The following is a 25651-nucleotide window of genomic DNA, read 5'->3' on the forward strand; positions in this document are numbered from 1 at the left end:
GATTCTTAAAATAGGAATTCATTCCTTTATGGAATACATTTTGACACAATATTTTATTTGATTTGATTTATCATTGTGGATTTTATGTTTCTGTCATATATTGACTATTAAGATTAATCTGAATTTAACTTGTGATATTCAATAAAGATGATCTACTAAGAGATTCAATTAACAAAATCCTTTAAACCTTTAATAAAACTAGTTATTGAATAAAATTATTGGAATAGTTATTGTGATTATTATTGAAGAAATGTATTAACTCTTCTTCTCTAAAACGACAACAAATATTCATTGTAAGGGAGAAAGCATCAGGGTTAGCCCTGAGGTTGGTAAACCTTTTTCCACTTTAATAAGTTTGGTAGCAGAGAGACGGTTTACGTTATGAGAAGATGAGTAAATTAATTACCAGAGTTAGAATAATGCTCAAATCCTGTAGCCCAATCCTAAGATTCTGAAGGTCGACAGAGGTGGAGTTTTGAAGGCGGTTGCTGTATTGGAGATGTGAGTATTAATAGGGGTTTTAGAGGTGTCAGTATTAACAGGGTTACGCGTTGCAGTTGTAATTGTTGTTGTTGATAATGTCGAGTATTGAAGTTGAATGAATTATTTGTGTTTATTGTGAAGACGTTGAAGAGGTTATAAGGCTTGACTTTTCCATGATAGAGATACTGAAATTGATGAAGTGTAGAATACACTTTATAGTTTTTCTTGTCTGCTAGAGATTTGTGGTGTATGTCGTAAGGTACCATTGACTACACAATTGAGTTCGGGATTTTAATGAATTGTTGTGAATTTACTAATATTAATTAAAGTTGGCAGAACCAATTGAGCAAATAGGGAAGATACATTGATTAGATGATTGCCTACTGATCGAGACTTCATTTGTAGCTGTGAAAATTCTTTGTCTGTGAAAAGTTGAAAGGCGTAAAAACCTTAATAACATGAGTGTTGATTTAACTTTTGTTTTCTTTAGAATAGCAGACAATGTTTTGTTTATTTAGGTTCACTGGAAGTTGATTAAAGTTGTAGGATTGCTTGCACAAGTGAAACTGTAAAGTAAGGTGAGCCGCTGCGAGGAGGGAAGGTGCCCCTCAGTGAAAAAAACCCACCAAAAAACACCAATCAAAACGGGGCAAGAACTGCCATCAAGAATGTGTCATGTTTGCCCCTCTGTGAAATGTCTTCAAATCATGCATAACATCGATTTAGCAGGGGTTCATTCCATGCGCCTAGTGGCAACACTGGTGACAACAAAGATGATGGCTCGCATCGGCACTGTTTATTTCTTAGGGGCACCTTGACGTTTCCCTTTTTATCTTGGGTTACCATGCAGTTTTGCATCTTTCTTTCTCCATTTGGCTGAGGGTTTTGGAACGAGCTTTGACCTGTTGAGCTAATACCATTTGCATTATTTGGGTATCATCACCCCTCACACCACAATTTGGTGGCTGAGAGAGATCTATTTGAGGCATGGAAGCTGCAAAAGGCACTCAAACTTTCAACATGATCACCGTCACCAACTAGGCATAACCAGGACAGGAGAGGTATCCTGTCCCTGGTATTTTCTACAGCTACTGTCCAACTAGATAACTCCTCTACCCCACTGACACTGGAGCAGAAGATTAAAGGTATCCTTTTCTAACAAGCAATAGCTTACTTGGTTAGCCTATATATGTCACTGAACCAATATAAAGAAAGGGAAGGGGAAATTTTATAGAGAATATTTTCACATATTTCAGACTGCTTACTTTCCAACACCAGAACATACAATATTATCTCTAGTGATACAATCCTAATACATGCTCTTGGAAGCCTCCGTCATACACCGCAGCCTCTCTAGTTGCAATGTTGATTATTAGGATGGAGGACTTCAGAAAAATACCCACTGATAAACATCAGGGATGCTGCTGTGCAGAGAGAAACCATTCTTTTTAAAATAGCAGACAGGCTATTAGGTAATTTGTTTCCACATTATACTTACCATATGTGCCCAATAACCTGGTGCAGAATGCCCTAAATGTAGACAGGTAGTGTCTGGTAACAGGCAATTTTTCAACACATTTTTTCGGTAAGCCATTCGTAATTTTGGAGTTGAAACTGACCCCAACATCCTTTTCTGCATCTCTTTTAGCAATTCTGGGCTACGTGCTGGATATCTAAAAACTGATCAAAGGATTTGCAACACTGCTTCTCTTGTTGGCTAAGCAGTTGGTGGCACTAGATTAGAGGTGACCATATCTCACAAGTAAGTGACTATCTGTAATGGATGAAAATACCACTTTTAATAAAAATAGGGAGAAGTATATTGCTCATTTTCTAAATAATTTTATTATATTCTACAACAATATTCTGCCCCACAAAAATATAGAAAACTCTGAAAGTGCATATTAAAACAATCATTCATACTTCCATAACTGAGTACATGTAAAAATCCATTGTTCCCAAATATTAAAATAAATAAGCACCAATGAACTGTGCATCAAAAATAGTTATGTTCTTATGTACTCTACCAGAAAGTCCACTAAAGATACTATCCCTCCCCACATTTTAACAGTTTAAACATGAATTATAAAGAAATATTTAAAATGTGTGTAAACCATGTCTCACCTAATCAAAGGCTTGACGACTTCTTATACTGAAAAAGACAGCCCATAATAAATCAAATATACATATTATTCTGACATTTCTATTTTGTAAGTCAAAGTGGAAATCAAAAAAGTAATGCCAAAGTAAAACTTGGAATTCTTTAAGTAACTGTATGTTGTGTGTTTCTTAAGCTTAAATAGAGTTAGGAGTTCAGGACATCCATGTAGGTTATTCGTACAAGAGGCACATTGGTGAATGTCTTATACAGAATCGAAAAACCGACACAACACACCTTTAAGCACAGTGAATGTAAGTTCCAGTCCCTTTCTTATAACTTTCCTTAAGTGCCCACAAAAGTATTTTATTCAGAACGATTTTTCACAATGTTTTAAAAAATATATAGGATTAAAAAAATACGCAAGTGCACTAATTGCAATCAATGTGAATATTTCTGTTAAACATTTTTAAAATAGGTCATTCAATTCATGTGTGGGTGGTTCAAATATGGCACAACTGTTCATTTCTTAATTTTGAAATACCACTTACGGCACATAGTGCATGCATGCTAATGCAAACTGCCCCACAGCATCAATGTAACATCTTTCACATTCTATGCAATAACGCCCTAGAATTGCATAATCTATGGTGGATAGTCCTAGAGCAAGGAGGTAGTGCTTTATAACGGCAGTAATTTTAAAACGAATAATCAGTGATAACATTTTGACAGCCGAGGTCAACAGTCTTTGGGTCACAAAAAAATAGCAAATCCGTATTCAACAAATTCTATCTATAAAAATAAATCCTGTATGGTACGATTGGACTGTGATCTAAAAATACAGAATTTCTCTCTCAGAGGCAACATTAGGCTCAGTTTCTCTCACTGAAAACCCATTTTTGGTCATCTGAGTCGCTGCAGGGTCGCAGTAATGGTGCTGGATTACCATTGTGACCTTTCATCTCTGCTTGAATACATTTCTGAGTTTGTACATGGAACAAAGTACCATCCTGAAAAAGAAGAAAAACAGTATCAATTTACTTGTACTTAAAGAATTCAAATTTTGAGATAATCTTAATTTGAAAGCGCTGCATTGTTACACTATTCTAAGTAAAATCTGTATGTTTAGCACAAAGGGATAGCAGTACTAGAGTAATTTTGGTTCTCTTGATTAATGGCCTATTTTTGGCTAAGAACATATTGAGATATCTGACATCAGGAAAAAGAACTGATGAGAAAAAATGGATGGAGGTGTGTGGAGCTAACTTGAGCTCAAATCAGGATCATTGTTACCACATAAGGCCTCGCAATTTACAGACGTTTGTGCCACATCTCTAATCTCTTAACAAACCTTTATAAATCTATGTGAATCGCAGGTTTATTCAAATTGGGTCAACTGATGTGTACCCTAAAATTGTTCCAGGAGGAAAAGAGTTAATACATAGTCTAAAAGCATATCGCTATGTTGGACTTTGGACTACGAAACCAGACAAAAATAAGAGACCAAAATACCCCAACTATGGATAGCAATTAGAGGACTTGATTAACCCCTTCGGGGCTGATGACGAGCTGGGCTCGTCATGGCGTAGCCTCCTCGCACGCTCATGACGAGCCCAGCTCGTCATGAGCCCCACCCTCGGGGGAAGCGCCAGCGCTCCCCCCGAGTCAGCCCGATTTTTTTAGTTTCTGCGGGGATGGCAGGGGAAGACCTTCCCCTGCCTCCCCCCGCCCGCGTCATCAATGACGTCCGCGCGAGGCGCGCTGACGTCACCGGAGGCTCCATTTGTTTACCGACGCGCAGGGAAGCCATTTGCTTCCTGCGCGTCGGATTGCAAACAGGTTAGTTTTGCGGCTGGGGCGGGGGAGATTGCAGTATTACTTCTAAGGAGGGAAAGGAAAGGCTTTTCCTTTCCCTCGGTGGCATTTTAGAGGTTTCCTGCTGCACGATCGTGCGATCGTGCAGCAGGAATGTTAGGGATTTTTTTTTTTTTTTGATTGATGATCAATTTCGTAGTTCGGGGAGCGGCCCCTTGGGGAAGGGTCGCTCCCCTTGTTGGGGGAACATTATCTATGAAGTCTTCTCTTGGCTGCAATGTTGTTGAAAGGCCGTTTTTTCTACAAAAATGCTGATGGGGGTCATTTATAAAGTAAAATAATAGTGCTCATTGTAATGAAGGATGCAAGTGCCTCTGTCCTTCATTACTTATACTGATGTGTGTTTCTGAAGTGGCTAAAAAACACACCTGTGCTGCCTAGGCAAAGCTCACTAGTGTTTTTGGCCTGATGAATGTTTTTTTTTGTGTGCTGCTTTTCAAACACATGCTTTGTCTCCAGTGACCATGTGTGTGTTACTATGCCATGTGCGAAGGGGTCCCTTGAGTGAGCTGTCCATCATAGTGGGAAGCTCACAAATGTTTTGGGGCTGTTGATTGTTACCTGAATTTGTGCTGCAACTCTAGCGCCATCTTTGTCTCCATTGACCATGGGTGTGTTACTATGCAACTGCACAAATGTGCGCAGGGGTCCCTTGAGTGAGCTGTCCATCATAGTGGGAAGCTCACAATTTTTTTTGTGTTGATGATTGTTTTCCTGAGTTTGTGCCGCAACTCGAGCGCCATCTTTGTCTCCAGTGTCCATGTGTGCGTTACTATGCAATTGCACAGATGTGCGCAGGGGTCCCTTGTGTGAGCTGTCCATCATAGTGTTTGGGGTATGCACGAAACATGTCGACGATAGGAGTTGATAGGTACATCTGGACACATTACGTTTAGGGCAGCCTATCTTTGCACCCCGTTTATTACCACCTAGAGGCAAGAATAAAGTTTATTGTAAACCTACTGGGCAGGTATTTCACACATCACATAGTCCACTCCTCAAATACACATGCACCACACATAGTCTAATAAAGTGCTCCTACGTAACTTTCGCAAGTCGCAGCACGCCCCAGCCCGTAGAGGACTGGGATGGCCCCAATGATGAAGCATGTCACCGTGGGGCAACCCTGGTGAGTGAGGGGACACCTAAAAGAGGAGCATTTCTCCCCTTTTTTGTACACAATACCATATTTTCACAATCGACCCCAGTGTGTGTTGGTTGTTATCTGAATAAACTAGCAAGGCTCTTAGGTATCTGGAAGCAGAGACCATTTGTTCATCATAGTGGGAAGTTCACAAATGTTTTTGGGCTGATGATTGCTTTCCTGAGTTTGTGCTGCAACTCGAGCCCCATCTTTGTCTCCAGTGTCCATGTGTGCGTTACTATGCAATTGCACAGATGTGCGCAGGGGTCCCTTGTGTGAGCTGTGAATCATAGTGGGAAGGTCACAAATGTTTTTGGGCTGATGAATGTTTTCCTGAATTTGTGCTGCAACTCGAGCGCTTGCTTTGTCTCCAGTGTCCGTGTGTGTTACTATGCCATCGCACCAATGTGTGCACAGGTCCCTTGAGTGAGCTGTCCATCATAGTGGGTAAATTTAGGAAAGATGGTGCACTCCGCTAGTTGGTGGGCGTTGCCAAACGGGGATCTTCTGTGTGAGTTCACATGCCTCTTATGTGTATAAATGGTCAGAGACTGTTGAGAGCAGCAGATGGGGAGAAAGAAGCTCCTGGTTATAGGAACTGTTTTAGGATTGCGCTTGTGAAAATCAAGGATGCAAGTGCCTCTGTCCAGCATCGCAGTGAACCACAGTAATTCTGTTGTCCCCCTCCCCCTGAGAATCCCTGATGATGTCAGCGCGCACAGCACGCGCCAACATCTTCAGGGATTCCCAGGCGGTCGGGAAGCCATTTGCTTCCTGCGCCTGGAGGTGTTAGGTTGGTTTTGAGATATTTGGGGGGGTTTGCAAAGAGGCATCAGGGGAGAGGTAAGTGATTTTCCTCTCTTCTGATGTCTCTTTGCAGGGCATTTCTGGCTCACTGTCGCGCACAGCATTGCGATTGTGCGGTGGAAATGCCCCCACTAGCACCAGGGATTTTATTTTAGATTGTAGGAAGTGACCCATTGTGCAAGGGTCGCTTTCAGGTGGGTCGGATTTTAAATTTAGATTTTCTGGCCTCCCCCCGGTGGGCAAATCAACCCGTACTTTTGTCCGTTTTGCCCTTTTTGATGGCCCATCTGTGTGGATGTGATTTTGGGGGTAAATTTGTGTAGTGTTTATTCATTTGTTATGTTGTTTGTGAAATGTAGTATTAAATTATTTTTTTTCTTCTTTGTTTTTGATCCAGGCTTTTGCTGTTTGTATTGGTGTAGGTTGTGGTTCGGTTAATGCTGGTTTTGCAGCTTGTGTAGTTGCATGTGCTTGGTAAGTAAATGTTTTTTGTACTATTTTTCCTAGATAAATGTGTTGTTATGAAAAGTGAAGTTATTGCTGTGTGTGTGGCTTTGTGTTTCTTGATTGTTGACTTTTTTTTTGTATTGCTGCTTGATGTGTACTTTGTCTAATCTATACTTTTTTTTTTTTCCAGTGGGATTTCCTTTCTTTTTGCTGTGTTTCAGCAGAGTAGGTGCTGGTGAGTCTTCTTATATTTGGTTAGATTTGAATTGTTTTTGAGTGTATTGATTTTTGTGTGAAGACTCTACCTTGTTTACTTCTTCCTTTGCACAGTGTAGGTTGTTGTTCACTTGTGTGTGTAGTCTTCTTGATTTGTAAGGATAATGGCTGCTCGCAGGATTACTGCTAAGCAGGTTGTTAGTTTGCTTTTTGAGTCTTCCTCTGACCATGGTCCAGACACTGACTCCGATTCGGAGCATGAGGTAGGTGCAGAAGATTCAGGCAGTGAGTTTTCTCTTCGCATGGTATCATCGGATGATGATTCTTCTTCTAGTGCTGATGAAGTGCCTGTGGTAGAGAGGGACATTGATGTGCCGGTAGAGAGGCAAGAGCCATGTGAGCGGCAGCCTAGGTCCTCAAGGTTTCCCTTTTTTTCACGTCAGGAACAGGCAAGTGTGGTAAAGGCTGCGCCCAAAAGGTTTCACATTGCTGTGGTGCGCCAAAGGTTATCTGGTGCTGCTAGTCTTCCTGTTGTAGAGCAGCATGAGGCATCTGGTGCTGCTAGTCTTTCTGTTGTTGTTGAGCAGCAAGTGGCATCTGGGGATGCGAGTTCTTCTGTTGATGTTGAGATGCAAGAGGCAGCTGGGGATGTGAGTTCTCCTGTTGGTGAAGAGATGCAAAATGTATCTGGGGATGCTAGTATTCCTGTTGGTGTAGTGAGGCAAGAGGCATCTGGGGATGCTAGTGTTCCCGTTGATGTAGTGCAGCAAGAGGCATCTGGCCTGCAGGCTAGGGTGGCTTCTTCTCCTCATGTTAGTGATGACGTCTGGGTTGCCCCTGGCATGGTGCAGCCGGAATTGCCAGACTTCACTGGTGTTCCAGGGTGTAGAGTGGATACTGACAATTTTTTGCCAATTCAATATTTTCAGTTGTTTTTTGACGATGAGTTTTTGCAGGAGATTGTGGAGCAAACTAATTTGTATGCAGAGCAGTATTTGAGGGACCACAGTGCCAGCCTTAAGCCCCATTCCAGAGCTACCCATTGGTCTCCCACATATGTTGAAGAGATGAAGAAGTTTTTGGGATTAACTTTTTTGATGGGCTTGCTAAGGAAGCCATCAATGTCTTCTTATTGGTCCACTAGTCCCTTGATGGCAACATCTATATTTCCAGCAGTTATGACTCGTGATCGATATATGCTTCTTCTTCGCATGATGCATTTTGTTGATAATGATTTAGCGTTGCCACGCGATCACCCTGATTGTGACCGTCTTTTTAAGATTCGGCCTGTCCTTGATCACTTTGTTGATCGTTTTCCTGAGATGTTTGCACCTGGAAGAGAAATAGCTGTGGACGAGTCTTTGGTATTGTTCAAGGGCCGCTTGGTTTTTAGGCAATACATTCCTAGTAAGAGGGCACGCTATGGCATCAAACTGTATATGCTGTGTGACAGTGAGACTGGATATGTTTATAATTTCAGGGTGTACACCGGTAAGGATTCCAGCATTAACACTTCTGCTTGTCCGTCCACTTTTGGAGTGACTGAGAAAATTGTGTGGGAACTAGGTAGACGATTATTTAACAAAGGCCACCATTTATATGTAGATAACTTCTACACTAGTGTGCGTTTGTTCAAGGAGTTGGCCAAAGTGGGCACTGTTGCATGTGGTACGATGCGCAGTAACCGGAAAGGTTTTCCAATAGAACTTGTTTGCAAAAGGCTTGTGCGGGGACAGTCTACTGCATTGCGATGTGGGAAGCTTCTAGCTGTGAAGTTTTCAGACAGGAGAGATGTTTACATGCTGACTACTATCCATGACGAAAGCACTGAAGCTCTGCCAGTTCGGGGTGAGACTGCTGAAGTGCGTAAACCTGTGTGCATTTTAGACTATAATAGGCACATGGGTGGTGTTGACAGAGTAGATCAGAGGTTGGAACCTTATGCTGCTCTTCGAAAGGCTTACGTTTGGTACAAGAAGTTGGCTATCCATCTTTTCCACTTGGCATCCTTTAATGCTTTTGTTGTTTTCCAGAAATCTTGTCCTGAGTCAAAGATGCCTTTTGTTAACTTTCAGGAGACTATAATAGGCAGCCTTGTACTAGTGGAACAGGCAAGAGTGCCAAGATTTGGAGTGGTGGAGGAAGTGGCTAGACTGAAAGATCGCCACTTTCCAGAATACATTCCTCCCACAACTGCAAAAGACAATCCCACTAAAAGATGTAGAGTCTGTTGGCGAAGAGAAGTGCGGAGGGAGTCTCGTATGCACTGTCCTGACTGTCCTTCAAATCCTGGATTGTGTGTGCCAGCTTGTTTTAAATCGTACCACACACAAAAGAAGTTTTGGGAGTTTCATTGAGCTTGTAAGTGTACTGTCTGGTCTGTTTTCTGTAATATTTTTTTGTTTGCTTTTAGGTTTCCATTAGTGCAAAGCATTTAGGTTTTGAATTTGTGTTAGCAGATTTGTAGGTTTCTACATTTGATTTGCGGTATTTCTTTAAAAAATTCTAATTTCGATGGTGGTGTGTGCAGGATTGTGCTTGGATTGTTGGTGTGCGTGGACTGGCGCTTGGCTGGTGGTGTGCGTGGTCTGGTGCTTGGCTGGCATAGTGCATGGATTGGAGTTGTGCTGGGGGGGTGAGTGGATTTTTGCTTGGCTGGCTGAGTGCATGGTTAGGTGCTTGGCTGGTGGTGTGAGTGGATGGCGCTTGGCTGGTGGTGTGCGTGGTCTGGTGCTTGGCTGGCATAGTGCATGGATTGGAGTTGTGCTGGGGGGGTGCGTGGATTTTTGCTTGGCTGGCGGAGTGTATGGTTAGGTGCTAGGCTGGCGGTGTGAGTGGAGTGGTGCTTGGCTGGCGGTGTGTGTGGAGTGGTGCTTGGCTGGCGGCGTGTGTGGAGTGGTGCTTGGATGGTGTTGTGTTTGTGGAGTGGCGCTTGGCTGGTGGTGTGCGTGGAGTGATGCTTGGCTGGTGGTGTGTGTGGAGTGGTAGTTGGCTGTCGGTGAGCGCTGAGTGGTGTTTGGCTGGCAGTGTGCATGGTCTGGTGCTTGGATGGTGGTGTGGGTGGACTGGCGCTCGGCAGGCGGTGTGTGAGTAGTTACTTTCTGTTGGTCAATACACACACTGCTAGTTGAGTGACACTCCACACAGTCCATCATTTTGTGTAGTTGCAGTGTCAGAAATGTGGGCGTGTGAAAGTGATGGGCCCTTGAATGGCGCTGTTTGCTGGTGTGAGTGTTGAAATGTGATGGGTCCGCGGCTGGCGGTGTGAATGTTTTGTATGTGTCACGCGTACGAAAGGTGTATGAATGGCCTGTAAAGAGGTTGGTGCCTTGACGTGGCTTTACAGCTCACGAGCTGCGAGTCAGTGGTTCAGTTTATCATACTTTCAATTATACGCAGTGTATTTCATTTTTGATGAAATTACTTGCGTATCCAATTGTATGTACTGAATCATCACTCACCCTCGTGCCAAATCCAACCAGTATGTGTGTGTGCTTGCGGATTAGATGGGTGTGCAGTAATAATTGTTTTTTTTCTCTTTCTGCAGTAGGGTGTACCTTGCCCCTTATTGTGATTGTTGTTAGGTGTTGCTTTTCCATTCGGATGGTGTCAATGGTCTGGTTTGTATCAGGTATGAAAGGTGCGTGAATGGCCTGTAAAACGGTTGGTGCCTTGTCGTGGCTTTACAGCTCACGAGTTGCGAGTCACTGGTTCAGTTTTTATGCATTTATTTATTGACAGAGTATTTCATTTTTTTGAAATATCTTGTTAATTAAATTTTATGTACTGAACCATCACTCGCCCTCGTGCCAAATCCAACCTGTATGTGTGTGTCTTTGAGGAATAGATAGCCGTGCTTGAATGTTTGACTTTTGAGTAACTCTGTTAAGGTGTGGTATCCTTTTACTCGGGAGAACAAGGGGAGCGCAGGGTGGTAGGACTTTTTTGCCGGCACGGCGATCCCACGCCAAAATGTTTGGAAAATTGCTATTTTTACCTATTTTTAAGGTTTGCGAGGAGTTCTGGGTAGGAAAACATTGGTGGACCCACACATGCCATACCTCCCTGGACTCTCCCGGGTGTCTAGTTTTCAGAACTGTTTGGGTTTGCTACTTTCCAAAGAATACCACCCACCCCGGCCCAAAAACTCAGGTGCCTCCCCCCCAAAAAATCAAAGTTATATTGCTTCAGGGTATTTTATATTCACCACTGTTAGATTTGGACCTTTTCCTGTTGCAGCCACTATGGCTACCCACGCAAGTGAGGTACCGTTTTTATCGGGAGACCTGGGGGAATGCTGGGTGGGAGGTAATTTGTGTGAGCCCAGTGATGCCACGCTTTCCCAGACTACAACGTGTGAAAAAATAGATTTTTTTCTGCTAAAATTGAGGTTTGCAAGTGATTCTGGGTAAAGGAACGTTGGCGGATCCACGCAAGCCATACCTCCTTGGAAGCGCCCGGGTGTCTACTTTTCAGAAATGTGTGGGTTTGGTAGGTTTCCATAGATGGCTGTCTCGCACGGGGCCAGAAACCCAGGTAACCCCTAAGTCCACCAGCTTTTGCAAGAGGGGTTACCTGGGTTTTTGGCCCCGTGCGAGACAGCCATCTAGGGAAACCTACCAATCCCACACATTTCTGAAAAGTAGACAACCGGGGGCTTCCAAGGAGGTATGGCTTGCGTGGATCCTCCAACGTTCCTTTACCCAGAATCCCTTGCAAACCTCATTTTTTGCATGGAAAAAATCAGTTTTTTCACACGTTTTAGTGTGGGAAAGCGTGGCATCACTGGGCACACACAAATTACCTCCCACCCAGCGTTCCCCAAGGTCTCCCGATAAAAATGCCTACCTCACTTGCGTGGGTAGGCATAGCGGCTGCTTTATGAAAAGGCCCAATTGATACTGTGGAGACGAAAACATTACCTTTAGCCAAATAATCTTATTTTTTGAGGGGGTCACCTGAGCTTTTGGCCCGGGGCTTGGCAGGCATCTTTGGAAACTACCAAACCCAAACAGTTCTGAGAACTAGACACCCGGGGGAGTCCAGGGTGGTATGGCATGCGTGGGTCCCCCAATGTTTTCCTACCCAGAAACCCCTGCAAACCTGAAATTTTGGTCAAAAAACCCACTTTTCCATACTTTTTTGGGTGGGATCTCGCTGCCGGAACAAATGTCCTACCACCCAGTGTTTCCCTTGTTCTCCCGAGTAAAATGATACCTCACTTGTGTGGGTGGGCCAAAGGCATGTGACTTAGGCTGGGGTGCTTAATTTGTAAAACGTAAATATGAGTAAAAACTACTTTTTTCAAAATTCATTTTTGGCGTATTCTGCTTTGGGGCACCCACACAAGTGTATCCTTTTACTCGGGAGAACAAGGGGAACGCAGGGTGGTATGACTTTTTTGCCGGCCCGGCGATCCCACGCCAAAAAGTTTGGAAAAGTGCAATTTTTACCTAATTTTAAGGTTTGCAGAGAGTTCTGGGTAGGAAAACATTGGGGGACCCATGCATGACATACCTCCCTGGACTCCCCCGGGTGTCTAGTTTTCAGAACTGTTTGGGTTTGCTACTTTGCAAAGAATACCACCGAGCCCCGGGCCACAAACTCAGATGCCCCCCCCCCCCCAAAATCAAGGTAGTTTTGCAATAAGGTAATGTAAATTCACCACCGTACGATTTGAACCGTTTCCTGTTGCAGCCACTATGTCTACCCACGCAAGTGAGGTACCATTTTTTTCGGGAGACCTGGGGGCACGCTGGGTGGGTGGAAATTTGTTGATCCACGCAGATTCCAGAACTTTCCACCACAGAAATGTGAGGAAAATGTGTTTTTTTGGTCAAATTTTTATGTTTTCAAGGGATTCTGGGTAACATAACCTGGGGGTAGGCAGGCGAGTCACCCCATCCTGAATTCCCCTGGGTGTCTAGTTTTCAAAAATGTATAGGTTTGCTAGGTTTCCCTAGGTGCTGGCAGAGCTACGGCGCAAAAACAAAAGGTAGTCTTTTTGTCCGAATCGTGCTAAATTTCACTGGGAAATTGAGGTGCGACCATGCTGCGTTTTGCGCTGTTTCATGTCGCAGCCACTATGCCTACCCACGCAAGTGAGGTACCATTTTTTTCGGGAGACCTGGGGGCACGCTGGGTGGGTGGAAATTTGTTGATCCACGCAGATTCCAGAACTTTCCACCACAGAAATGTGAGGAAAATGTGTTTTTTGGTCAAATTTTTATGTTTGCAAGGGATTCTGGGTAACAAAACCTGGGGGTGGGCAGGCGAGTCACCCCATCCTGAATTTCCCTGGGTGTCTAGTTTTCAAAAATGTATAGGTTTGCTAGGTTTCCCTAGGTGCTGGCAGAGCTACGGCGCAAAAACAAAAGGTAGTCTTTTTGTCCAAATCGTGCTAAATTTCACTGGGAAATTGAGGTGCGACCATGCTGCGTTTTGCGCTGTTTCATGTCGCAGCCACTATGCCTACCCACGCAAGTGAGGTACCATTTTTTTCGGGAGACCTGGGGACACGCTGGGTGGGTGGAAATTTGTTGATCCACGAAGATTCCAGAACTTTCCACCACAGAAATGTGAGGAAAATGTGTTTTTTTGGTCAAATTTTTATGTTTTCAAGGGATTCTGGGTAACAAAACCTGGGGGTAGGCAGGCGAGTCACCCCATCCTGAATTCCCCTGGGTGTCTAGTTTTCAAAAATGTATAGGTTTGCTAGGTTTCCCTAGGTGCTGGCAGAGCTACGGCGCAAAAACAAAAGGTAGTCTTTTTGTCCGAATCGTGCTAAATTTCACTGGGAAATTGAGGTGCGACCATGCTGCGTTTTGCGCTGTTTCATGTCGCAGCCACTATGCCTACCCACGCAAGTGAGGTACCATTTTTTTCGGGAGACCTGGGGGCACGCTGGGTGGGTGGAAATTTGTTGATCCACGCAGATTCCAGAACTTTCCACCACAGAAATGTGAGGAAAATGTGTTTTTTTGGTCAAATTTTTATGTTTTCAAGGGATTCTGGGTAACAAAACCTGGGGGTAGGCAGGCGAGTCACCCCATCCTGAATTCCCCTGGGTGTCTAGTTTTCAAAAATGTATAGGTTTGCTAGGTTTCCCTAGGTGCTGGTAGAGCTACGGCGCAAAAACAAAAGGTAGTCTTTTTGTCCGAATCGTGCTAAATTTCACTGGGAAATTGAGGTGCGACCATGCTGCGTTTTGCGCTGTTTCATGTCGCAGCCACTATGCCTACCCACGCAAGTGAGGTACCATTTTTTTTGGGAGACCTGGGGGCACGCTGGGTGGGTGGAAATTTGTTGATCCACGCAGATTCCAGAACTTTCCACCACAGAAATGTGAGGAAAATGTGTTTTTTTGGTCAAATTTTTATGTTTGCAAGGGATTCTGGGTAACAAAACCTGGGGGTGGGCAGGCGAGTCACCCCATCCTGAATTGCCCTGGGTGTCTAGTTTTCAAAAATGTATAGGTTTGCTAGGTTTCCCTAGGTGCTGGCAGAGCTACGGCGCAAAAACAAAAGGTAGTCTTTTTGTCCAAATCGTGCTAAATTTCACTGGGAAATTGAGGTGCGACCATGCTGCGTTTTGCGCTGTTTCATGTCGCAGCCACTATGCCTACCCACGCAAGTGAGGTACCATTTTTTTTGGGAGACCTGGGGGCACGCTGGGTGGGTGGAAATTTGTTGATCCACGCAGATTCCAGAACTTTCCACCACAGAAATGTGAGGAAAATGTGTTTTTTTGGTCAAATTTTTATGTTTTCAAGGGATTCTGGGTAACAAAACCTGGGGGTGGGCAGGCGAGTCACCCCATCCTGAATTGCCCTGGGTGTCTAGTTTTCAAAAATGTATAGGTTTGCTAGGTTTCCCTAGGTGCTGGCAGAGCTACGGCGCAAAAACAAAAGGTAATCTTTTTGTCCAAATCGTGCTAAATTTCACTGGGAAATTGAGGTGCGACCATGCTGCGTTTTGCGCTGTTTCATGTCGCAGCCACTATGCCTACCCACGCAAGTGAGGTACCATTTTTTTCGGGAGACCTGGGGGCACGCTGGGTGGGTGGAAATTTGTTGATCCACGCAGATTCCAGAACTTTCCACCACAGAAATGTGAGGAAAATGTGTTTTTTGGTCAAATTTTTATGTTTGCAAGGGATTCTGGGTAACAAAACCTGGGGGTGGGCAGGCGAGTCACCCCATCCTGAATTGCCCTAGGTGTCTAGTTTTCAAAAATGTATAGGTTTGCTAGGTTTCCCTAGGTGCTGGCAGAGCTACGGCGCAAAAACAAAAGGTAGTCTTTTTGTCCGAATCGTGCTAAATTTCACTGGGAAATTGAGGTGCGACCATGCTGCGTTTTGCACTGTTTCATGTCGCAGCCACTATGCCTACCCACGCAAGTGAGGTACCATTTTTTTTGGGAGACCTGGGGGCACGCTGGGTGGGTGGAAATTTGTTGATCCACGCAGATTCCAGAACTTTCCACCACAGAAATGTGAGGAAAATGTGTTTTTTTGGTCAAATTTTTATGTTTTCAAGGGATTCTGGGTAACAAAACCTGGGGGTGGGCAGGCGAGTCACCCCATCCTGAATTGCCCTGGGTGTCTAGTTTTCAAAAATGTATAGGTTTGCTAGGTTTCCCTAGGTGCTGGCAGAGCTACGGCGCAAAAACAAAAGGTAGTCTTTTCGTCCGAATCGTGCTAAATTTCACTGGGAAATTGAGGTGCGACCATGCTGCGTTTTGCGCTGTTTCATGTCGCAGCCACTATGCCTACCCACGCAAGTGAGGTACCATTTTTTTCGGGAGACCTGGGGGCACGCTGGGTGGGTGGAAATTTGTTGATCCACGCAGATTCCAGAACTTTTTACCACAGAAATGTCAGGAAAATGTGTTTTTTTGGTCAAATTTTTATGTTTGCAAGGGATTCTGGGTAACAAAACCTGGGGGTGGGCAGGCGAGTCACCCCATCCTGAATTGCCCTGGGTGTCTAGTTTTCAAAAATGTATAGGTTTGCTAGGTTTCCCTAGGTGCTGGCAGAGCTACGGCGCAAAAACAAAAGGTAGTCTTTTTGTCCGAATCGTGCTAAATTTCACTGGGAAATTGAGGTGCGACCATGCTGCGTTTTGCACTGTTTCATGTCGCAGCCACTATGCCTACCCACGCAAGTGAGGTACCATTTTTTTTGGGAGACCTGGGGGCACGCTGGGTTGGTGGAAATTTGTTGATCCACGCAGATTCCAGAACTTTCCACCACAGAAATGTGAGGAAAATGTGTTTTTTTGGTCAAATTTTTATGTTTTCAAGGGATTCTGGGTAACAAAACCTGGGGGTGGGCAGGCGAGTCACCCCATCCTGAATTGCCCTGGGTGTCTAGTTTTCAAAAATGTATAGGTTTGCTAGGTTTCCCTAGGTGCTGGCAGAGCTACGGCGCAAAAACAAAAGGTAGTCTTTTTGTCCGAATCGTGCTAAATTTCACTGGGAAATTGAGGTGCGACCATGCTGCGTTTTGCGCTGTTTCATGTCGCAGCCACTATGCCTACCCACGCAAGTGAGGTACCATTTTTTTCGGGAGACCTGGGGGCACGCTGGGTGGGTGGAAATTTGTTGATCCACGCAGATTCCAGAACTTTCCACCACAGAAATGTCAGGAAAATGTGTTTTTTTGGTCAAATTTTTATGTTTTCAAGGGATTCTGGGTAACAAAACCTGGGGGTAGGCAGGCGAGTCACCCCATCCTGAATTCCCCTGGGTGTCTAGTTTTCAAAAATGTATAGGTTTGCTAGGTTTCCCTAGGTGCTGGCAGAGCTACGGCGCAAAAACAAAAGGTAGTCTTTTTGTCCGAATCGTGCTAAATTTCACTGGGAAATTGAGGTGCGACCATGCTGCGTTTTGCGCTGTTTCATGTCGCAGCCACTATGCCTACCCACGCAAGTGAGGTACCATTTTTTTTGGGAGACCTGGGGGCACGCTGGGTGGGTGGAAATGTATTGATCCACGCAGATTCCAGAACTTTCCACCACAGAAATGTGAGGAAAATGTGTTTTTTTGGTCAAATTTTTATGTTTGCAAGGGATTCTGGGTAACAAAACCTGGGGGTGGGCAGGCGAGTCACCCCATCCTGAATTGCCCTGGGTGTCTAGTTTTCAAAAATGTATAGGTTTGCTAGGTTTCCCTAGGTGCTGGCAGAGCTACGGCGCAAAAACAAAAGGTAGTCTTTTTGTCCAAATCGTGCTACATTTCACTGGGAAATTGAGGTGCGACCATGCTGCGTTTTGCGCTGTTTCATGTCGCAGCCACTATGCCTACCCACGCAAGTGAGGTACCATTTTTTTTGGGAGACCTGGGGGCACGCTGGGTGGGTGGAAATTTGTTGATCCACGCAGATTCCAGAACTTTCCACCACAGAAATGTGAGGAAAATGTGTTTTTTTGGTCAAATTTTTATGTTTTCAAGGGATTCTGGGTAACAAAACCTGGGGGTGGGCAGGCGAGTCACCCCATCCTGAATTGCCCTGGGTGTCTAGGTTTCAAAAATGTATAGGTTTGCTAGGTTTCCCTAGGTGCTGGCAGAGCTACGGCGCAAAAACAAAAGGTAGTCTTTTTGTCCAAATCGTGCTACATTTCACTGGGAAATTGAGGTGCGACCATGCTGCGTTTTGCGCTGTTTCATGTCGCAGCCACTATGCCTACCCACGCAAGTGAGGTACCATTTTTTTTGGGAGACCTGGGGGCACGCTGGGTGGGTGGAAATTTGTTGATCCACGCAGATTCCAGAACTTTCCACCACAGAAATGTGAGGAAAATGTGTTTTTTTGGTCAAATTTTTATGTTTTCAAGGGATTCTGGGTAACAAAACCTGGGGGTGGGCAGGCGAGTCACCCCATCCTGAATTGCCCTGGGTGTCTAGGTTTCAAAAATGTATAGGTTTGCTAGGTTTCCCTAGGTGCTGGCAGAGCTACGGCGCAAAAACAAAAGGTAATCTTTTTGTCCAAATCGTGCTAAATTTCACTGGGAAATTGAGGTGCGACCATGCTGCGTTTTGCGCTGTTTCATGTCGCAGCCACTATGCCTACCCACGCAAGTGAGGTACCATTTTTTTCGGGAGACCTGGGGGCACGCTGGGTGGGTGGAAATTTGTTGATCCACGCAGATTCCAGAACTTTCCACCACAGAAATGTGAGGAAAATGTGTTTTTTGGTCAAATTTTTATGTTTGCAAGGGATTCTGGGTAACAAAACCTGGGGGTGGGCAGGCGAGTCACCCCATCCTGAATTGCCCTAGGTGTCTAGTTTTCAAAAATGTATAGGTTTGCTAGGTTTCCCTAGGTGCTGGCAGAGCTACGGCGCAAAAACAAAAGGTAGTCTTTTTGTCCGAATCGTGCTAAATTTCACTGGGAAATTGAGGTGCGACCATGCTGCGTTTTGCACTGTTTCATGTCGCAGCCACTATGCCTACCCACGCAAGTGAGGTACCATTTTTTTTGGGAGACCTGGGGGCACGCTGGGTGGGTGGAAATTTGTTGATCCACGCAGATTCCAGAACTTTCCACCACAGAAATGTGAGGAAAATGTGTTTTTTTGGTCAAATTTTTATGTTTTCAAGGGATTCTGGGTAACAAAACCTGGGGGTGGGCAGGCGAGTCACCCCATCCTGAATTGCCCTGGGTGTCTAGTTTTAAAAAATGTATAGGTTTGCTAGGTTTCCCTAGGTGCTGGCAGAGCTACGGCGCAAAAACAAAAGGTAGTCTTTTCGTCCGAATCGTGCTAAATTTCACTGGGAAATTGAGGTGCGACCATGCTGCGTTTTGCGCTGTTTCATGTCGCAGCCACTATGCCTACCCACGCAAGTGAGGTACCATTTTTTTCGGGAGACCTGGGGGCACGCTGGGTGGGTGGAAATTTGTTGATCCACGCAGATTCCAGAACTTTCCACCACAGAAATGTCAGGAAAATGTGTTTTTTTGGTCAAATTTTTATGTTTGCAAGGGATTCTGGGTAACAAAACCTGGGGGTGGGCAGGCGAGTCACCCCATCCTGAATTGCCCTGGGTGTCTAGTTTTCAGAAATGTATAGGTTTGCTAGGTTTCCCTAGGTGCTGGCAGAGCTACGGCGCAAAAACAAAAGGTAGTCTTTTTGTCCGAATCGTGCTAAATTTCACTGGGAAATTGAGGTGCGACCATGCTGCGTTTTGCACTGTTTCATGTCGCAGCCACTATGCCTACCCACGCAAGTGAGGTACCATTTTTTTTGGGAGACCTGGGGGCACGCTGGGTTGGTGGAAATTTGTTGATCCACGCAGATTCCAGAACTTTCCACCACAGAAATGTGAGGAAAATGTGTTTTTTTGGTCAAATTTTTATGTTTTCAAGGGATTCTGGGTAACAAAACCTGGGGGTGGGCAGGCGAGTCACCCCATCCTGAATTGCCCTGGGTGTCTAGTTTTCAAAAATGTATAGGTTTGCTAGGTTTCCCTAGGTGCTGGCAGAGCTACGGCGCAAAAACAAAAGGTAGTCTTTTTGTCCGAATCGTGCTAAATTTCACTGGGAAATTGAGGTGCGACCATGCTGCGTTTTGCGCTGTTTCATGTCGCAGCCACTATGCCTACCCACGCAAGTGAGGTACCATTTTTTTCGGGAGACCTGGGGGCACGCTGGGTGGGTGGAAATTTGTTGATCCACGCAGATTCCAGAACTTTCCACCACAGAAATGTCAGGAAAATGTGTTTTTTTGGTCAAATTTTTATGTTTGCAAGGGATTCTGGGTAACAAAACCTGGGGGTGGGCAGGCGAGTCACCCCATCCTGAATTGCCCTGGGTGTCTAGTTTTCAAAAATGTATAGGTTTGCTAGGTTTCCCTAGGTGCTGGCAGAGCTACGGCGCAAAAACAAAAGGTAGTCTTTTTGTCCAAATCGTGCTAAATTTCACTGGGAAATTGAGGTGCGACCATGCTGCGTTTTGCGCTGTTTCATGTCGCAGCCACTATGCCTACCCACGCAAGTGAGGTACCATTTTTTACGGGAGACCTGGGGCCACGCTGGGTGAGTGGAAATTTGTTGATCCACGCAGATTCCAGAACTTTCCACCACAGAAATGTGAGGAAAATGTGTTTTGTTGGTCAAATTTTTATGTTTTCAAGGGATTCTGGGTAACAAAACCTGGGGGTAGGCAGGCGAGTCACCCCATCCTGAATTCCCCTGGGTGTCTAGTTTTCAAAAATGTATAGGTTTGCTAGGTTTCCCTAGGTGCTGGCAGAGCTACGGCGCAAAAACAAAAGGTAGTCTTTTTGTCCGAATCGTGCTAAATTTCACTGGGAAATTGAGGTGCGACCATGCTGCGTTTTGCGCTGTTTCATGTCGCAGCCACTATGCCTACCCACGCAAGTGAGGTACCATTTTTTTCGGGAGACCTGGGGCCACGCTGGGTGAGTGAAAATTTGTTGATCCACGCAGATTCCAGAACTTTCCACCACAGAAATGTGAGGAAAATGTGTTTTTTTTATCAAATTTTTATGTTTTCAAGGGATTCTGGGTAACAAACCCTGGGGGTAGGCAGGCGAGTCACCCCATCCTGAATTCCCCTGGGTGTCTAGTTTTCAAAAATGTATAGGTTTCCTAGGTTTCCCTAGGTGCCGGCAGAGCTAGGGTGCAAAAACTACAGGTAGGCACTTTGCCAAAAAAGGGTCAATTTGTAACTGCTAAATTTAGGTGTGACCACGTTGCATTTTGCGCCGTTTCCTGTCGCAGGCACAAGGCCGACCCACACAAGTGAGGTACCGTTTTTATCGGGACACTTGGGGTAATTCAGATTTGTAAATCAACTGTTATTACCAATTGAGCTTTCATGGATTTCTCCCTTTGAATGAAAGACATTGTGTAAAAAAAAAATCTTTATGAAAAATGACCAATAATTCTCATGCTAGTATGAGTATTCCCAACTTTGAAAATGTGCAATTATATACTGTTTCTGAACTCTATAATTTGTACCCAATTCAGAAATACATAGGTGTCTTTCATACAGATTATTCCATGTATACATTTTCCAAGACAAAGTGCACTATACCCAGTAAATGAAAAAATACCATTGCAAGTTGCTGCTCAGTTTTTGGATCTGGGTTCGTCGGGTTCTTGGTGAAACTACAAGTCCTATATATCCCCACAACCAGGAAGGTCTAACGGATGTAACGGTATATTGCTTTCCAAGAGCTGTCAAAATTAGAAAAAGTTATAGGTGAAAACGTTGAGACAAAAGGCTGTTTTTTTCAAGAAAATTTCAAATATTCCAATATCTAACTGTTAGTTTCTATAACGAAACCTTCATGGATTTAGACAAATGACCCCTTTCTGAATTCAGAATTTTGTCTACTTTTCGAAAATGTAAAGCTTTCCAGGATCCATTATTGCTTTCAAACTCATTTCTACCATTAACTGGAAGCAGGTGGAAAGCTCTAAAAATAGCAAAAATAGGCTATGTCCCAGAAAAATGCCAAAACTGAGTGAAAAATTTCGGTTCTCTGACAAAAGTCTGTCATTCCCTGAAAGCTGAGAAAATGGAGATTTCAGCCCCACAAACCCTTTTGTGATACCATTTTCAGGGAAACACCCAGAGGCTTTCATTTGCAGCCCGTTTTTCCCATTTTTCTGAAAAAAACAAAAAAATCACTATATTTTGGTTAATTTCTGGGCCCCCTCCAAGGGAATCCACAAACCCTGGGCGCCTTTAGAATCCACATGATGTTGGAAGAAAAGGACGCAAATTTGGCGTGGATACCTTATGTGGTCAAAAAGTTACAAGGGCCTAAGCGCGCACTACTCCAAAACGCCAAAAAAAGCCTCAGCACAGGAGGGGAAAAGGCCTAGCAGCGAAGGGGTTAAGAATAGAGATGGGCATCGAAAGCCTAACAGAAAGTGGATTTATTGGTCAAGAAGTGAAGGGCAGTATGCTGCAGAATCTACTACTGTGAGGTTACCTCCAAAACGTGTGTTTTAACTGAGGTAAAGAGAGGAGAGCCCCAGAGCAGAAAGCACGATCAGGAACATTGCTGGAAAATCTGTAATGCACACATTGGGGCTTTAACTCAGAGGGCTCTATAGGCAATGCATATTGTACAGTGCTGGATGCATTTTGCAACCGGAAGCTAATGCAGCTTCTTGCAGACTTTGAAAACCAGATCAAACGTTCTAATATTGTAAACCAATCTATGTTCTGGATAGCTTGCAGCTTTTACATCAACCCCAGGGATGTCTAGATAGCAAACATTGTAATAGTTACTCATGTGGATGCAAAAATGGCAGAACTTTCCTGAACAGCTTTATCTCAGCTGTAAATAAAACACAAGGCACCAACAGCATAGACCTGTTTTTTTAACAGTTGCTTCTTATCAAAGCAGAAGCCAAGGTTGTATGCCTTGGCAGCAGAAGTAGGTGTTGGTTCTAATTGGATTGGTCAGAGAGGAGGACTAACAGACTACAATGGCTCATACGCACCTTTGTTCTGCTTGCTTGATGCTCCCGAAAGTTAATGCTCATCCAAGTCTCGGTACTAGACAAACAGGCCTAGAAAATGTTCCAAATTTTGGATGGAAAGTGAATGAGTCACAGATCACATGGGTGTTGTCAGCATAGGCAGCAGCCTCCATAACAAAAGAAAATAACAATGCAAGCCAAAGATTGCACATCAACGTTAAAGAGAATCAAAGAAAAAGAGGAGCATTGGAGGACTTCACAAGTGACTATGGTCTTGGAGAGGAAGAATGTTCGAGCCCGAGATAGATTTCCAACCCGAGACAATGGAAACTAGACCAACCAACACCAGACACTGGATTAAAATGAAATGGTTCACAGTATCAAAGACAGCGGGAGGGCTGAAGAGTATAATGCCCATAGGGTGGCCCTCCTTAAAACCCAAACTTAGATCATCTAGCACAATGACCAGTCAGGGCAATGCCAAGGCAAAGGCCTATCAGGGCAGCAGCAAACAAATCACAGGCCTTAAGGTGATTATTTAGCCATTTTAACAGAAACTTTTCTCCAATGTTAATTACAGCCATCAACAGTGTGATGTGTCTTTAGTTTGGCTCCAGTGGTTTAATAATAATAATATTACACTTGTATAACGCCTGGTTACACTGACCGGTGTCCCCCCGTGCTGGAAAACCATCCTCCACTGTAGCTTGTGGACTCATTTTATTGCGGTACCAATGTACAAAATATTACCGTAATCCAGCTGGGATGTTACGAGGGCATGAACCAAGGTTTTTCTAGTCAATAAAGGGAGAATATCCAAGGTTTTTCCTCACCATTTTAAGGATTTCGAAGCATTTCCCTGTGACCTTCTTAATATGTGTCTCAAAGGAGAGTTTGGGGTCCATCCAGACTCCAAGATTTTTTGTTTCCTCCTTCGGAATAGGAGTGGGGCCCAGAGTCTGGGACCACCATGCTGAGGACCAGATGGAGGGGGTCCTCCCCACGATCAGCACCTCGGTATTGCTGCCATTCAATTTAAGGCAGTTAGAAGTCATCCAGGTGGCAGGGTCACTCAAACAGGAACAATACTGGTTAGCTGCTTCCTCTGAGTTATGGGATACGGCATGGGTACTCGCAAACATTTGCCCAGGGGCCACAAAGTAAGGTCTGTGGTGTGACCGGTCCAGGGAAGGCCTGGCTTGGCAGTTCGGGCTGGACTGTTCCCATGAGGCACAGGGTCAGACTGATTTGCATATAGCCATGTCTGAACTGGGGTGGCAGAGTGGGCTAAAGAACGGTGATGGATCAAACCCAGATCTTTTGACTGGGTGTGAGTGTTTGATTGGTTCAGATGCTCCGTCCATCACCACCCCCTTTTGTACCGCTTTTGGCCGCCATAAGTGTGGCAGGGTATGCTCAGACGTGAGTCCCTTGCTCACTTTGCCACTGGATTCAAGCAAGCCGGGCTGAAGACGGCTGGAATGTCAGAAACCGGTCCTCGGAAGCTTGTTTCCGGTCCAGGGAAGGCATGGCTTGGCAGTTCGGGCTGGACTGTTCCCATGAGGCACAGGGTCAGACTGATTTGCATAGAGCCATGTCTGAACTGGGGTGGCAGAGTGGGCTAAAGAACGGTGATGGATCAAACCCAGATCTTTTGACTGGGTGTGAGTGTTTGATTGGTTCGGATGCTCCGTCCATCACCACCCCCTTTTGTACCGCTTTTGGCCGCCATAAGTGTGGCAGGGTATTCTCAGACGCGAGTCCCTTGCTCACTTTGCCACTGGATTCAAGCAAGCCGGGCTGAAGACGGCTGGAATGTCAGAAACCGGTCCTCGGAAGCTTGTTTCCGGTCCAGGGAAGGCATGGCTTGGCAGTTCGGGCTGGACTGTTCCCATGAGGCACAGGGTCAGACTGATTTGCATATAGCCATGTCTGAACTGGGGTGGCAGAGTGGGCTAAAGAACGGTGATGGATCAAACCCAGATCTTTTGACTGGGTGTGAGTGTTTGATTGGTTCGGATGCTCCGTCCATCACCACCCCCTTTTGTACCGCTTGTGGTGTGACCGAGGGCCGCACTGAAGCGAGCAGGGTGGCGTTCGGGGGTCTGGGTGGGTCAGGGACTGTGTAAGGAGGTCTAAATAAAGTTAAATAAATGGGCAGGCATTTATTTGCAGGTTAATACATGCTTGCCTGTTATTTAACATTTATTATGAATATTAGTGTTCAGACACTAAACAGCAGATTGTTCTGCTGTTCACCAGGGAGGTGCTGCATGTAAAGGTCAAGAGGGCCGCAAGCGGCCCCCGGCTTGTACTTTGAGTATCACTGGAATAAGGTGACAATCAGTTGCGTGTCGTCCGCATAGGAAAGAATGGTGACGTGTTTTTCAACAATCCCTGCCAAGGGTCCAATATAGAGAATAAAAAGAGTTGGGCTCAGAATTGAGCCCTGTGGGATCCCTTGTGAGAGTGGGATACTTTCCGAAATATGTGGACGTTGCACAATTTGAAAGCTGCGCTCGTGGAGGAAGGAAGTCTTCCAATTTAGAACTAATACTTCTATCCCACACAACCCGAGTCTTTGAAGGAGCAGGTTGTGGGAAACCATGTCAAAGGATGCGCTCAGGTCGAGTAAGACTAAAGCTGCAGCCTGACCCTGATCCGCGCACCTGCGTAGTGTCTCAGTTGCAAGAAGCATTGTTGACTTGGTCGAATATGAGGCTCTACAGCCTGACTGCGAAGGATGAAATAAGTTGTTCCGGTTGATGTTGGCAACCAATTGAGAATCACAACTTTCGCTGCTATTTTAGAGAAATATGGCAAGAGCGGGATCAGGTGTAGATTGTCCAGTAAGCATGGATCAGCTGATGTTTTTTTTAATAGGAGGACGATTTCGCAGGACCTCACCACAACGGAAGATAGCTTCAGAAGTTTCTGAACGTAGGGTAGGATCGCATTGAGACCTTCCCTTAGGACATTAGGTGATGCTGGGTCCATTGCGGAGCCACATTTAATACTTAATGCCACATCTTTAAAATCTTCCAGCATCGTAGATGAGAACTACGAGCGGCTATTACCCTAAAACTGGAAGTTCCTATCTGGGTTGAAAAGAGTGCCATTGCGG

At 44.9% G+C, this 25651-nt stretch overlaps 1 protein-coding gene across 1 annotated transcript in view; it reads right to left on the bottom strand.

The window, feature by feature from the left end:
- Positions 1–2309: 2309 nt before the first annotated feature.
- Positions 2310–25651, bottom strand: part of GALNT12 (polypeptide N-acetylgalactosaminyltransferase 12) — a 1011450-nt gene continuing 988108 nt past the window's right edge. The window contains exon 10 of the mRNA XM_078687689.1: positions 2310–3591. Within this exon, the coding sequence (XP_078543815.1) occupies positions 3454–3591 (138 nt within the window). The 3' untranslated portion in view covers positions 2310–3453. The remainder of the gene's footprint in view (positions 3592–25651) is intronic.

The sequence above is a fragment of the Lissotriton helveticus genome, chromosome 4_1 (assembly GCF_964261635.1).
Source record: "Lissotriton helveticus chromosome 4_1, aLisHel1.1, whole genome shotgun sequence".
Taxonomy (NCBI): domain Eukaryota; kingdom Metazoa; phylum Chordata; class Amphibia; order Caudata; family Salamandridae; genus Lissotriton; species Lissotriton helveticus.